At 49.3% G+C, this 11,902-nt stretch overlaps 1 protein-coding gene across 1 annotated transcript in view; it reads left to right on the top strand.

The window, feature by feature from the left end:
• The window catches only part of IGDCC3 (immunoglobulin superfamily DCC subclass member 3), a 101,231-nt gene that overhangs the window by 83,879 nt on the left and 5,450 nt on the right, over nucleotides 1-11,902 (top strand). The window contains exons 8-13 of the mRNA XM_071441187.1: nucleotides 4,071-4,318; nucleotides 4,870-5,034; nucleotides 9,763-9,951; nucleotides 10,221-10,325; nucleotides 11,316-11,454; nucleotides 11,672-11,879. Coding sequence (XP_071297288.1) covers nucleotides 4,071-4,318; nucleotides 4,870-5,034; nucleotides 9,763-9,951; nucleotides 10,221-10,325; nucleotides 11,316-11,454; nucleotides 11,672-11,879 — 1,054 coding nt within the window. The remainder of the gene's footprint in view (nucleotides 1-4,070; nucleotides 4,319-4,869; nucleotides 5,035-9,762; nucleotides 9,952-10,220; nucleotides 10,326-11,315; nucleotides 11,455-11,671; nucleotides 11,880-11,902) is intronic.

Raw genomic sequence — 11,902 nt, forward strand, 5'->3', positions numbered from 1 at the left:
ACAGCCTTCCAGAAGCTGTTCTTGGATGAGTCTGAAATCACAAGATTGGGTTGGGATCCTGGCCAGTGGGCTGCAGTACCTGCAAAATAGAAATGAGTTCTTCTGCATAACTCAACCCAATTTGACCCAACCTAGGATGTTCTGTATGATATTTAATTTCTGGAGGTGTACCAATATGCATATAGAGGGCTGGGAATGATACGCAGTGTCCTCTGGGTTGCTGAGTGTCACTTTCAAGCTTTGCACCTTAATTTCAGCCTGTATGAGGCAACCTTCAGAATACAGGGCATTTCTGCAAAGCTGGGGGGGCAAAGGCTCCTTCCCAGTGTGGCACAGGCCAGCAGCCCAGGAACAGATCATTCAGTGCAGCACAGCACAGCACAGGTCATGACAAACAGAGCCAAAGCAGGGATGGGGCATCTGAATGTGGCACTAGTGGCTTTCTGTATCTGCTGGCACTCAGAATGCTGTCCCTGCTAGCCACAGCCTGCTCTCTGCATTAATTTCATCACACTCCCTCCTTTGTGCGCCTGTGCGCGCGCGGGCTGATGCCCTCCCAGATGGGCCCCTCTTCTTTGTGCTCCTGAATCGATGAAGAGCCTTCCTTCAGTTCGCAGACTTTTTCAGAGGAGCCTTTGGAAAGCCGATCTCCGGTCACCGGCCTGGACCCCTGACCCGAGCCAGATCAGTCATCCTGATTGCCTATGAACTGGGGAGACAGCTTGGGAATACTGCGGCTTTCGAGCAGCGGAGGCCTCTCGTTTCAGCTCAGCCGGGTGTGAATCTGCAGCAGCTCCTCTCCCCACTTCCATCAATGCCTGTCAGGGCATTGTGTGGGGATGTGATGGAGCCCTCGGCTCGCCGAGCGGCTCTGGTGACCAGCAGAAAGCCTTCTGGCATCTCGCCTCGTCTGACGTGCTCGCGGCGCTGCCAGTCTGGCACTCGCGGGAAAGTTTTCCAGCAGCAGATGTCCCAAAGTGACAGATTTTTTTCGTGTTGACGGGAAGAAATAAAAGGACACTGCATATTTCAGATGGTTGATGCACAGAGACGCTCTGCGCCTTCTCACACAGCAACTACAGATCTTCCTTTTGTTAGAGCTTTCTTAAAAAAAAAAAAAACAAAACAAAACAAAAAGCAGCAAAACCTGGACTGAACACTGGCCCTGCTGCACTGCATCCTCCACATGCTGGGAGGCGATTCTCATGGAGCTGGTGTTTAGATGCTGGGCATTCTGTTCACCAGTTTGTCCATGCTCTCACAGCCAAAAATCCAGCTGTTTTAGTGCCCTGTTACCTGTGTATCATTCTAGGTGATGTGAGCTCTAGGTAATGGATGGCCAAGGCTCTCATTGCACAACACATCCAAACACAGCCAAGGAAATCTCAATGAAAATGAACTTTCTGAAGCCTGAAGCAAATTTCCAGCTATGTGCCATGCCAACTTCCCAGAAAATACTGCATTTATTTCTTTTGACTTGACTGTGCATGACAGAGACTCTGCTCAGCTCCAGGTCCCAGTGGCCAAGTGCCATCCTTCCAGGACCACTGGCATCCTTCACATCATCTGTGTCCTACGTGAGGAGCTTTGCTCACCCCCAAATCCTCCCAGGAGAGAGAAGTCTTTGGCCCCAGAATCACAGCACTGCCATCAGGCTCCTTGCACTGCTTTTCAGCCTAGCTCCCCTCTTCCTTCCTCCCTCCACATATTCCTCTCTTTAAGCAAAGCAAGTAAATGCACCCGGAGGCAGTGGAGCCTAAATACTCCTTGGTCCAGATCTGCTTTGTGCTTGGGAAGCTTAAGGCTGCTCTTGGCCCGTGTGGCAGCCCAGCCTGGCTGCTCTGGGTGCCCAGATGCACAGCAGCCACATGGAAATAATCCCTGCATTGACGGGGCAGAAGGAAGTGGTGCTGCTCCTTCCACACATCTGCTTTGTGCAGGGCTGGGAGTGCAGCTCTGGGATGGCGTAATTCTGCCTTCTGCCATCTGTCCTCACAGGAGTCAGCCCTTGTTGACACAGCTGAGCCACACATCGGGTCCTTCCTCCCCGCGCCCTCTCCCAGCTCTGCCTTTCTCCTTCCATTTAATCAGATACGTTGAGCCCGTGGCTATGAGAGGAGCTTAGGGCTGATTCTCGAAAATCACCATATCAGCTGAAACCATCACATTTGATATTCCATTTACAATGTTTCCAAGGAAACAAAGGCACAGGACATAAATAGATGACTGTTAAACATTTGCTCACTCACCATGGCCCCCGATAATTTGCAAGGCAGAAACAGGAATGTTAAATCAACAGCAATAATAAATTTTAATATTTGAAGACCAATATTTTGCTGCAATTAGAAGAAGCATTTGTTCTGACATACAGGCAGGCAGTGGCAGGTTATTTATCATTTCCACTTCCAATGTTCAGTTTTTCATTTACATAAAAGGCAGCTTTGATTGTGATTCCCAAAAAGCCTTGAAATGCCCCCTGCATCAGCAGGGATGCTTGGGATTTACTCATGTGCAGTCAAGTTCCAGGTCCACCTAGAATTCATTGCAGGAGAAGAAAGTAATTTGTTTCTCCTTAGAAGCAAGTAGTGGATGTGGATTTCATTAGGATTGGGTCATTTCTTATAGAAAAGTAAGAAAAAGCTCATGTGAGCTTCTGAAGTTTTTACAAGGATGTCCTGCATGTGAGAACACCCTCCCAGGACCAAAGGCATTGTAGGCAGATTTTACCATAACCTGAGCTGCTGCCTCAGAGTTGGGTAAAAAAACATCTCCCGTGTCAAATCTGCCTTTCCAGCTCCAGCCCAGAGCCGTACCCAGTGGTGACAGTGACCATGCCATGCGTTAGAAGGGAGATACACTTGGTATTTATTTATTTATTTATTTAGGAGGCCTTGTGTCTGATGGATTCACATCCTGAATCATGTTGTTCCTGGCTTGGCTTGGAGTGGAGCTTTCACTGATGGGTCCCTGTTTGTGAGCAGATGTTATTGAGAAAAGCTGCTTTGCCTGTTCAAATAGCAAGACAGAGCTTACGTGGCACACAATTATTTCTGAGTCAGTATTCACTGGTGTTGTTTTAAAGGTATTGGGTGGTGCAACTTTTGAGCTGGCCCTGAACTTGCTCCAGTTGTCCACAGCCATTGCTGGAGGGTCCTGCACTGCAGAAATGGCCTCCAGTTCATGTGGCCACATGTACAGAGACTTTGGCTGTCCCTGTGCAGAGATGGGCACCATACTCAGGAATATGCTCATTTGGGAGGCTGGTACATGGCTGGCTTTTCCCCCTGCTTTAGGGATGTTTTCCAGGGTAGTCAGTGCCTGTCCTTTCTTGGATGGTGAAAACACCATCTAAACCTGATATGGAAGCCCCAAAGAGCAGGCTGGAAGACCTGCTCTGTTTGTTTCCCTGGAAGGCAGCAAGCTTTGATGCACAAGCATCAAAAATACACACAGAGGTTCTGCAGACAAAAGCTGTGACTTGCTCATAAGCTTTGACTTTTGGCTGATGGTGATGGTGTTTCTGGAAGTGCAGAAGAGGCAGCTGAGGCTATAACCCTGCTGGATAAATCAGCTAATCCCAGTGTTACCCTTAGACAGCTCTAATGTGCTATAATGCAATTAGAGCATCACCAGAGGGCTTTCTGGCTGTGTTTGATTGGACTTGGCTTAGCAACCATGTGTGGTGCCTGGATGGGTCTCACTGGTGTGTACTGGAGATAAGCCAGTTAAAGCTGTTTTGGCTGTGTGGATGCACTTGCCACAGAGTTGGCTCTGTGGTGTGGCTGGGCTCTTCCTGAACCCACACCTTTAGATCCTGCTGCTCTCTGTCCCACTCTGTGTCCACATCTGGCTATACTTGAACCACAGTATCTGCAGTCAAGACAGATAATCTGCCCAGTCACAGGGAATGACACATCCACCTCCTGGACTTCTCCTTCCCCAAAAGCACCAGCCCATAGCTTCCTGAATGCTTTCTGTGGAAAGAGAGGCTGTGGGATGCCTGCCATGGGAGCGAGCACGGGGACCATGGCAGTCAGTGTGACACTTGTCCCTCTCATGTCCCCACACAGCACTCTCTCCATCTATGGGATCAACCAGGCGGATGAAGCCATCTACCAGTGCCTGGCCGAGAACAGCGCGGGCTCCACACAGGCCAGCGCCCGCCTCACCGTGCTGTGGGCTGATGGGCTGCCCAGCCCTCCTCAGAGCGTGAGGGCAGAGACTGTCTCTGCAACCACCATCCAGGTGTCCTGGGAAAAGCCCCTGCAGAACACCAAGGAGATCATTGGCTACGTGCTGCACATCCGGAAAGCTGCAGGTACGGTGCTACACCCACTGCCCAGAGCACCCTCGGCCTTCCCGTAATTCAGCATCACGGCCCAAAATAGGTCTGCACTGTAGTGGTCCATGCTGCCATCAGTGTTTTCCCTCACCTCCCTCACCTACCCTCAACTCTGAAGGGTAGAGATGGGGCTGTAAATACACTGTAAATACCTGCAAATACTACATACACTATTGTAATTATCAAAAGGGTGGGGAGGATGAAGCTGCACAGTCAAATCTTGCTGCCCATGTAGGTCTCTGGCAAAGCATGCAGAGATCACAGAATCAGAGAATCATAGAATGGTTTGGGTTGGAAGGGGCCTTAGGATCATCCAGTTCCAACCCCTGCCACAGACAGGAACATCTTCCACTAGACCAGGCTGCTCAAAGCCCAACATTACCAACTTCAATGGCCTTGAAATGTAAGCAGAAATGTGTGTGAGCAGGTACATATTCACCCCAGGGACCAAACTGCTTGAAACATTTATTCTCTTTACTTTTTACAAAGCCTAACACCACTCAGTTCTCTCTCCCTTTGCATTTCAGATCCCGTAGAGATGGAGTACCAGGAGGCTGTTAGCAAGAGCACCTTCCAGCAGCTAGTGACTGATCTGGAGCCCTCGACCAGCTACAGCTTTTACATAAAGGCTTACACCTCACGGGGTGCCAGCAAAGCCTCAGAAGTCACGGTGGTGAGCACGCTGGGGGAAGGTAAGGCACGCTTTGCGCAGGGACCCTCAGATGCCGACGCCCGCTGTGCGTAGCAGCAGCGCCGCTCACCCCGACACCGCCCCGCAGCGCTGTGCCACTGTAGCCTGTGGCGTTGCTGCTCCTTGTTCCTGCTGCTCCTCCTACTCTGGGATATTGTGTAAAACTCACTTGTATCCTTGCAGGGGGGTTGACTGATTAAACACAGCATCGCATCTCCCAGCTGATGTTGTAGCAGGGGGTGAGTGCAAACCTGCCTGGCCTCGTGCATTGCAGCTGCTCTGGGCTGTTCCTAAACTCTTTGCTAAATGCAGACTTCCTGCTCAAGCAGCATCTCATCATCTTCCAGCAGCTCTGGTACTCACAGCTCTTACTTGATAAGTGCCACACTTTCAAAGATTTTATTATTTCTGCTCTATCCAGGGCAAATCACACTAGAGCTGAGCTGTCCTGACCTACAAATCCGTGCCCTGGAGCAGCTTTCTGTTTCCGTGGGAAGTTAGGGTGATCTCTAAGGCTTTTTTTTCCCTGACTTGGCCACCAGTTAGCTTCCCCATTAAGACAGTGGGTGTTTTAATATAGAATCCTTGCACATAGGTACCAGGTAGAAACCATAGTCCCAGTGTGATATGTTGGTCAGACCTGGAAGAATGTTTTCCTAGAGACTCATCTGTTTCTGAATCCTGGCTTGTCTCAGATATGGAGACTAATTTCCTAGGAATCATTCTTATGAACATTGAGTAATTATGAATTTCCAGCAGAGAGGGCCTTGGTGTGAGGATGCTGTTTAGGATCAAATGGAAGTGTGTTGACTTCCAGGTGGGGGATCCAGCTCTCATTCTGTTCTCAGCCCTTGCAGATATTCATTATAGAATTTAAGCAAAAAACACCAGTAAATCCTTGCCTGCTGGGTTGTTGCTCTGCAAGTTTATTTTCCTTGATACTCTACAGGGAATCAGTCACCCTTGGAGTTTGTTTTTCTTCACAATTTAGAGGCACAAGGATGGGCTGAGGCAAAGCTTGAAACTCCCTGACCCGATGCTCCAAGTTCAGCCCCAGGAGCTACGAGCCAGCCATGCTCTACAGAGCTTGGTGACTCTGCAGAAGTCCAGGTCAAGTAAGAGAGGACTTTTTGTCATTATTACCTTCAATCATGACAGGAATAGTTAGGTATCTGGTAATGGGATCATAAATTTCCTGGTTCTCTGAAGTTTTAAGGTATCTCTGTCCTGCTATCCTTTTAAAATGGCTTGTCCTGTATAACAAAGCCTCAGGAATTAGCTCCCTGTCCTGGACAGACAAGCTGGCTTGGTTCAGATCACTCAACCCCAGCCTATGTTTGCCTTGTAGGAAGGCAAAGAGATATTTACAAGTCCCAGCTCTGGCTTCATTTGTTCAGTTTTCTTCACTCGGGTGCCTGTTGCCTTTTGCTCACAGAGGAGAGAGTGGCTCAGAGAGCCAGGGTCCAGTGGCTTTTGTCACCAAATTCAGGTTTCACTGCAGATTTGTCTCTTCTCATGGCCAAGCCATTTTACCCTGTGCCCTCCCAACATGCACAGGAGAGCTGAGTTCCCCTGAGCTCAGGAAGCCCCTGGATCTGTGCTAACAGCTTCAGAAAAGGATGGATTTTCCAAGATGCCATATCCAGCAGCCAGGGACAGCTCAGTGGAGCCATGGCAGCAGAGATGCTACCAGCTGGAGACTGGTCTGAGTGACCATGTTATGCTGGTGTTGTTTGGAGCAGGAATATGAAATATTCTACAGAAAACAGAGGAACAGGGTTACTTTTGGCTTGGGGCCATCAGCTTCTCAGGGCTGGCAGTATGCTGAGAGGGTGCTTGGCTGAAACCTCTGATGCTTTCTAGAGACACAGTGCTCCTTCCCTTGTGCCAGTGCTGATTTTGGATGGAAAGTAGAAGGGAAGATGCTGTAGAGAAGGGACTCAAGTGAACCTTGTCCTCCTCCATAAACCTCACTCTCTGGGAAGGCCCTTCTGCCTCCTCCCTGTCGTTCTCCTTTATGCCGTTTCACAAATGCCATGGTATTTTAAATCTCAAACGCTCTCTGCTTCATTAAGCAGCACACACTCCTTGTTCTTGTCTTTTAATGCTTTTTAGGGTTTTCTCCAGGACTTTTTGACATTTCTCTAGGATGAAGACTGTTCCTTTAGTCATCTTCGGCTAAAGACGCCTTCAAGAAGAAAGTTGAAATGACCTGGGGAAAATTCCAAACAGCACGGAAGAGGAAAACAAGTTTCCCAGCCCTTAGCATGAGGGAGATGCCTCACTTATATTAGCTCCATATTATGTCTAATATCTACTTCTGTGAAGCACCTATCTGCTGGTGTGTGTACATATATTTACACACAGACAGATATATTCCATTGTATACACTTATTTGTGTAATCACATTATAAACAGCACGTGCATTCTGCGAGTGCCTATACCTATAATCAGTATTATACATCTATATATATATATATATATATATACTCAAAGTTTGAATAAATACATTATATTCCATATTTTGAAGGAGAGATATTCTTGTGGTTTTTATTAAATGTAAGGCTCTGCAACCATAAAATAAAGCCAACTCTTCACAAATCAGGATGGCCCACATCAGTGTTTCTTTGTCCATGGGATAATGTGATAATTTCCCTTTCTGTGGTGTTTTCACCCGTGGCTGGAAAAGTGATGCTTTAAGCAAGGGTCCAACTTCTCAGAGCGGGGATTTTTGCCCTGAAGGGAATTGGGAGAATAAGAAAAAAGGAGTATTTAATTGGATTGCAAAACCACACAGCCTTGGGAGGAATGGCACATTCTGATATAAATAGAATTTACTCTGTGTTTTGCACCCAGGAATTGTTAAATTCAGCTTTCCCAGCAATGAAATGCACATCAGAATAAATCCTATCAAGAAGGAATACTTCAGCCCATTTTTTTTTCACATTGGCAGCACTCAAGCAGGATGAGATCTCATTTATGTGACCCAGAACACTGGGTCTTTCCTCTTGAATCCACGTGGAGATGTGTGGCAGTCAGCAGGGACTTGTTCATCTCCATGGGCTTACTCAGAGGACATCAAGCAAAGCCCCTGCAGCCTGAAGGAGGACATCACTTTGGGAAGAGACAGGATTGCCCAGACCCTCCTGCTCAGCTGGAGAGGCATCCATCCTTCCTCTAAATCTCCTCATGGGAAAGCTTGAGCTCTCAGTACCCAGGAAAAGGCAAATGGTTGTGCTGTGCAGTTTTACTGTTAAATTGAGGAAATGCCCTTTTTAGCTCTCATCAGTCTTAGACTGACATGGCCACGTTTCATCTGCTTTCCCCATTGCTCACTAATGGTTGTGCTGAACTCTGTGCCAAAGGCCGAGTTTGCACAGCTCATCCTTAGAGACCCTTTGGGGAGAAAAAAGCCAGAAAGCAGCTTTGGTCCAGTGCAAGCCCAGCAAGCCTTGTATGTGGGAACTGCTGAGCTTGTAATCATGTGGGATTGGAAAAATAGCTGTACCTCAAAGCCTGGGGGCTGCTGGAGAAGTAGAGCTGTTCTGCTGGATGATTTTGCTGCGGGGTGAGCTGAGCTTGGTGCCCAAAAACTTTTCTCCCTCCTGGTGCCGGTGCTGGAGCAGAGCCCTGGGCAGGGCAGAGCCTGTAGCACCTCATGCTTTGCACCTTCTGGATGGTGCCAAAGGTTGGGGAACTGATGGGAGAGTTTAGCCTGGGGGTGTTTTGTGGAAATGAGAAAAAAATCAGCAGTGAAATGTCCTGCTGAGACACATCTGGTACTGGTGTGATCAGTGTAGAGAAAGGGAGGGAGGGGAAAACATGGACTGTGTGCCCCACTGCTGCCCAGCAGCTTGGCTTGGGGCAGAGGCAGCTTTGGAAAACCCAGGTGTCGCAAGAAAATTGGCTTTAATTTGCAGCTCTCTGCCTCTCAAGCAAGACCCATGGGGCAGGATGGGGCCAGGCAGCTTTCTGGGGATCTGGAGAGGGAATGGTCTGACCCACTCTGCAGCACACCCCGAGAATAAGGGCAGGGTTTTGGGGCATTGACTGGAGCATGTTCCTGGGGGACTTTGAGTCAGCAGCAGGGACATCTTCCCAGCTAACCCCCTCTGTGCCCCTCAGGCCAGGTAAGTGCCTGCCTCCCAAAACAAGCCAGCCCCAGCTGTGCAGGGATCTCAGGCTGCTCAGCTGTTTGGGGCTGTTGATGAAGATGCTCTGGTTCTCTCCTGAGTCCCCAGCCTAGTCACAAATCTCCCTCCTAAAGGTGATGGGGAGAGCAAGCCCCCTGCATGCCAGTGCAGGTACCTAGAACACTTTTAAGATGGGTGTCTCCAGCTCCATCCCATCTGGTTCCTTCCTGCCAGGGGCATTGATCACTCTGAAAGGTTTGTGCCTCAGGGTGAGGGCAAAAAATTGGAATTTGAGAATGTATGCCAAAGTCACTGCATTCCTGCCCTGACCTGGCCAGACTGAGCATCATGTTGCAACCAAAGTGTAAAAGTAGTTTCTGCTTGCTGATCTTAGCAGAGGGAGCCCTTGCAAACTCCTGCAGCTCCCTGAAGAAGTTCAAAGCTGTTAAACCAGATTCTGGTCTGCTCAGATTTTTCTCAGTCTCAGCTGGCACATTCTTTGGTGCAGTGACTGCAGGGAAAGGCTGCTGGGGAATTTCTCATCACGCAGACTGAAAAAGCACTTGCAACCCTCTGTCTTTCTCTCTTTGTTTCAGTCCCAGCTATGCCATCCCTCTTTATTAAAGTCATTAACAGCACCACCGTGCAGGCAACGTGGGAGCCCTCCATCAAACTGGGCCAACACGAAGGCTTCAAGCTGTATTACCGCAAAGTCCACCTCTCCCAGTACACGGGTCCAGTGCTCCTGGCCAGCAACATCACAGCCTACAACATTACCCACCTGGGTGAGTATGGTGGCACCTTGATCCATGTCCCCTCCCCACCCTGTTGTGATTTGCAGGAGAGAGCTCCTGCAAATGTGTATCCCAATCCCTAAATGGGATGGGATACACAGCTGTCCCCCAGGTTTTGTGGGTGCATTCCCAGCACCAGGTACTTGTTTGCAGCATCTTGTGTGTATTTGGTAAGATGTTCTTTTCCCAGATAAGCATCATTGGGGGAGATAAGGCTCATAGTTACACCTGAACTGTCCCTCTTGTGTCCCCCTGGGCAGATGCATCGGTGGTGTACGAAGTCAAGCTCCTCGCCTACAACCAGCACGGGGACGGAAACTCCACTGTCCGCTTCGTGTCCCTGAGGGAGACTGTGGAGAGGACAGGTGAGATGGGACCTGGGTCTCGCTGCTGGTTTGGGAAACAGCTCTGCAAGAAGGTGGGAGGGCCAAACGCATCCTGCGTGCCCCCTGTGGCATTACCCTCGCCTCACAATCAGCCATTCATTTATTTTCAGCATCGCAAATAATGCTGAGGCAAAACTCTGCAGGGCTAAGAGCACCTGGATGGCTTTTTTACCAATGGGGGGAAGACAAACCAAATGTTTTGCACATGCCAGGTTTGCCCCCTAAGGTTGAGACAGAGGTGAGGCTATGAACATGAACAACCCCCCATGCATAAGGTACCAGATGCCATCCTCAGGTGAGATATGGTGCACTGAGCATCTCTGCTCTCCTGGAGCTCTCCTGGATATTTTGTCCCTCACTGGTCAAAAGGGAGGGCACGCAGCTTTGGAAAAGGAAATGGCTGCAGAGTGTGAGCTCTGTATTACGTGGCAGCAAAGGAGAAACCTCTAGAGGGAATCTCTTAACTGATTGCACCTTTCATATTCATCTATGTGTAAAAAACATCCTGCTGCTCTTGGAAGACTTTTAAGCCTCCAGTGGGAATATCTTCAAGAGATAGTTATTACTCTTCTGTCTGTGCTGGAGTAAATACTAATCTCACTGGCATCTGTCTATTCCATCAGGTTTCAGCCTGCTCTGGTGTGGTGCCTGCCTCTTACCTCCCACTTTAGCATGGGGTATTGCAAAAATTAACATCAGAGTGGGTTTTTTCCATTAATTGTGTCAGGTAATGGGGATGGTTCACTACAGATATTCCAGTCCTGAGCTTGCTGTGTCTCCCTTCCTGCAGTGCTGGAAGCAAGGGAGGTGCATAGGCAGGCAGTGAACCCCTGCTTCCCATGTGGTTCTCCTCTTCCCATACACAACTCCCAGCACTGCCCAAGGCTCTGACTTTGGCTCTGGGCTCCCCAAAAGCCAGAGGAGCAATAGAAGAGTAGCACCACTGACCTATCCACCTTTTCCTGGCAGTGCTGAATCCTCCCTGTGACTGCATGAAGGACGAGCAGAACAATAAAACTTCCACGACTGGCATCATCATCGGGATCCACATTGGCGTCACGTGCATCATATTCTGCATCCTCTTCCTTATGTTTGGGTACCGAGGAAGGTAGGGATGCTCGTGCCACTGCTCACACGGGGTGGTGGTCCCTGATACTGTGAGTGTGCCCACCTAAGTCTTACATCCCCAGCGGAATGTTGGACTTTAATGGATGGATTGAAGGACGAAGGAATGTAGCACAGGGAGAAGGCAGATGCCAGCCCGGGGGAAGGACAGAAGATGGACCACCTCTCTCACTCTAAGGCTCCATCTCTTTTTTTTTCAGGCTGCTGATGTGCAAAAATGTGCAGGAGCAGCTGTCAACCCCTCAGATCCCCCGGAGCCAGCGGAGTGCCACAGGCCTTGTCCTGAATGGGGCCACTCGGAGAGACAGGGATGACCGGGACTTGAACGGAAAGCAGCTGGATATGAATGAGCTGGAGAGGTTATTCCCAGCATCCCCATCCCAGGAGCAGCAGGAGAAGGGAATAACGGTAAGTGCATCAGCATGGGAGCA

This window comes from Agelaius tricolor, unplaced genomic scaffold (genome assembly GCF_023055355.1).
Source record: "Agelaius tricolor isolate 1412-34295 unplaced genomic scaffold, bAgeTri1.0.p SCAF_16, whole genome shotgun sequence".
In the NCBI taxonomy this organism is placed as follows: Eukaryota; Metazoa; Chordata; class Aves; order Passeriformes; family Icteridae; genus Agelaius; species Agelaius tricolor.